Raw genomic sequence first — 3,451 nt, forward strand, 5'->3', positions numbered from 1 at the left:
TATCCCCACCCCCACTCTCAATTTAAATATTCCATGCAAAAGAGCATCAAGTTTCTGAATATAGATGTAGCCCTTCTTTAAGTTTTAGTGCTCTGCAAGTTTGCTGCAATTTTACTTCCCTCTCCTAGACTTACTGAAAGTATTTAATAGAATCTTCCATTTCAGCCAAAAGATTTGTAATTCAAAGATTTACTAAAGTACTCTATGCATTCTATCTATACAGAAACACCTATTAATTATTACAATTGGTTTATGCAGGATTAACATTTTTGGTGTTAAAATTGTTAAACATCATGCTTACTGCACATCAACTCTCCATAATGAATCTGAACTTCACAATGATTTACCAAACATTTTACTTAAATTACTAATTAAATAATTGAATAATGTACTGCGCAAACTAAACTTAAATGGGCTATAAAGAAAAATAACCTTCAAAACAGTCCATATACACATCTATTTCAAAACTACCTTTGCTAGCTAGCCCCTTTCCCAAAATTTTAGCCTGAAGAAAAGTTAAAATCTACACAAAAATTTTATTGCAATCATACAAGGGTTACATTAGGTCAAATACAACAAATACTATGATGCAATTGTACATTAAACTACAGTTCAAAGCACAAATTTACATATTCTAAACACACTAAACGTATCTAATGAAGTCATACTGGTCTTCCACTGACATCTGATATATCTGGGTGAAAGACATTAACTTTACAAGACTTTTTAACACGAATCCTTAGTATAAAAACTGTGTACTTGTATGTAAACGATTTAATGGGGAACCCAATTAATGGGCTTCCATCTCCACTAAGTCATCCATTTTGTTGCATATTTTATTTTAAACGCTTAGGGGTAGGGCAAACTGGTAAATTTAAATCTGGATACATTATCTAATCTCCCATCACCCCCAATGAATTATAGTTGAAAGCTGATTTTGTCTGGTCCCAAACAGCTATTACTAATAGTTTTTGTTTCCAAGAAAATTAACAGAATAAGACTGTTCAAAACTTTCCACACTGGAATGTTGACCAGACAAGTTTAACCTGCAACTTCAGATCTAAAGAAGCGTTAATGCCTGTTTAAGCGTCAGTGGGAAAGCTGTCTTCTTGGCTCAGTTGAATGCAAGAAGGCACAAAGAAGAAGTTCTTCATCACTGTGTCTGAAGTAATTCCAGCATCTTGCATCTCATACCAATCACTAAATGACATCATGTAATAAATAGCTGGTCTCTGAAAATCATTAAAAGCAGATGGCTCATGGAAAGAATCTGCTCCCATATTATCAAAGATAAGCCAATCTCCCACATTCAGCTCAGGAAGAAGACAGCTTTCCACAATCTGATCAAGCTCATCACAGGATGGACCCCAAAGGCTGCTTGTAAACAAAGGCTCATCTTCCTTGTATTTCTTGTGAACCTCTGGAATGGTATTTAAGTCCTCTGACAGTTTACTTGCAAAAGAACCATAGACACCATCATTCACGTAATACATAAAGGCTGGTTCATCACTTCCATTTTTTCCTACTCCAGAGGAAAATTTATCATTTTGAACAACTTTCTTTGCAATGATATTAACTGCAAGTGTAAATGCAGAAGACACATAGTAGCTTCCAGGTTCTGAAATTATCTTAATGCCAGATCCTTCAGGAAAGTAGATATCCAATAAAGGGCTGATAACATGATTAACCTCTTCCAACTGATATTCAGTTCCTGTGAAGCCTCCACCAATGTCTAAAATGTTCATCTTGAAACCAAATTCTCCAGCCATGTCAAACACACATCGTGCATCAGATAGAGCATGTACATATACTTGAGATATTTTGCAAGCACTTGAAACGTGAAATTTAACCCCAATTATTTGGACATCAAGTTCCTTAGCACATTCCAAGAGATGCCTACAATTCTTCAGTGTAGTGCCAAACTTCATGCTACTCTCTTCACCTCCACTATTATCTTCTGTTGCAATATGTAGTAAGACCCTAAGAGAAGGAGAAGATGATTGGGGCAGAGTTGGTTTACATCATCATCAGCACATGTGAAGCCTGAAGATTGTAGGAAGTGTGTTGATTATGTTGCCAGCGCTCCCAATCCAGCGACGGATGAATCAAGTGAACCTAACGAAAAACAATCTTGGCATTTGGGTGATTACGTGAAATTTTCTTCAATTCAATTTCATTGTCACATGTCATGATATTCACTCCAATTTTTGCTGCGTACTTTATCTGAGATACTTGCTTGCATGGACTTATATAAATAATGTTTTCTGGAGATACACCCAATTCTTGCACTAAAGCCATTTCATTTTTACTGGAGCAAGCAAATCCAGTTCCAAGAGCTGCCAAAATCTCAAGTACAGCTGGAGTGGAGTTGCACTTTACTGTGTAAAATGGCTTTATCTGAGCCACTACATTCTGCCACTGACTGTGTTTCTTCACAATCTTTCCAAGATCTCCCACAAAAAATGCATTTTTTCATGTCAGGGTATGTTCATAAACATAGTTATCAATAACATTTCCAAGGTTTGTTCCTTCACCCAACAGGCCAACGGAGTAGTTTGCATCGTCAATAAATCCTTTCATCTCAGCCGTATTCCACAAAGCCGAAAGTCATAAACCAGGAAAAACAAGAGATGGGCCACGAAGCCTATGTCTGGGTCCTTTAGAATATGCAACAAAATGGACAAGTCAGGAGATGGAACCCCCCTATCATCAGCTAGGTTCCCAAGGTGGCTCAGCGTTGAAGTCGAACTGCTCTCTATACAGCACTTCTCCTAGGCCCTCTGGGTAGTTGTATACTTGGTCAGAAAGTTCGCCGTGAGATAACGGCCCAAAGAGTCGGGTAAAGCATCTTCTCTTTTTCGGCGGAATTTTTAAAGAGGGATGTGGTTACCTTGAGCAGAAATACCCAAGGCGGCCTGGGCCATAGGCTGCAGGGACGACGTGGGGGGAAAAGCGCGGCACCGACACCAGCTGTGCAGCAGTGGCGGCGGCGGCCGAAGGAGAAAAATAGAACACTGCGACTAAAAGAAGAAAGGCGAGGGCTGGGTGGGGAGAAGATTCGGCCTCGTCACACCGCAGAACAGCAGACCGAGAAAAGAAGAGAAGAGGCAGAAAAGGCGACGACACGTAAAAAAGAGAAGGAAACCCAAATGCCGAACGAAGAGTCAGCGAGTGTGGCTCTTATGCACACTTTAGACAACCCTTTTTAGGTTCTAAAGAATTGGGGTAGCTGGTGGTGGATACCTGAAACTATCAAACTACAACCCAGAACACATGAATCTCGAAGACAGTTGTATAAAAATGTAGCTTATGAGGGGTGACAATGGGATTGGGAAAGCCATAAGGACCACACTCCACTTTGTCTAGTTTATGGATGGATGAGTAGAAAAATAGGGGAAGGAAACAAACAGACAAAGGTACCCAGTGTTCTTTTTTACTTCAATTGCTCTTT

At 39.2% G+C, this 3,451-nt stretch overlaps 1 protein-coding gene across 1 annotated transcript; it reads right to left on the reverse strand.

Moving 5' to 3' along the window:
• Nucleotides 1–516: 516 nt before the first annotated feature.
• Nucleotides 517–3,152, reverse strand: LOC119523458 (antizyme inhibitor 1-like). Its single transcript, XM_037822247.1, has 2 exons — nt 2,132–3,152; nt 517–1,980 (listed from the first exon to the last, which is right to left on the reverse strand). Exons 1-2 carry the CDS (start codon nt 2,296–2,298, stop codon nt 1,083–1,085), a joined length of 1,065 nt encoding a protein of 354 aa, XP_037678175.1. The 5' UTR covers nt 2,299–3,152; the 3' UTR covers nt 517–1,082.
• Nucleotides 3,153–3,451: the final 299 nt, after the last annotated feature.

This window comes from Choloepus didactylus, chromosome X (assembly GCF_015220235.1).
Source record: "Choloepus didactylus isolate mChoDid1 chromosome X, mChoDid1.pri, whole genome shotgun sequence".
Taxonomy (NCBI): domain Eukaryota; kingdom Metazoa; phylum Chordata; class Mammalia; order Pilosa; family Megalonychidae; genus Choloepus; species Choloepus didactylus.

Bases quoted from the DNA above. Each gene is read 5' to 3' on its own strand.
- LOC119523458 (XM_037822247.1), bottom strand. From the start codon at position 2,298: ATGGCTTTAGTGCAAGAATTGGGTGTATCTCCAGAAAACATTATTTAT. The intron at 1,981-2,131 runs GATTGTTTTTCG...TCCTTCTCTTAG, and splicing joins CGTAATCACCCAAATGCCAA to GGTCTTACTACATATTGCAA.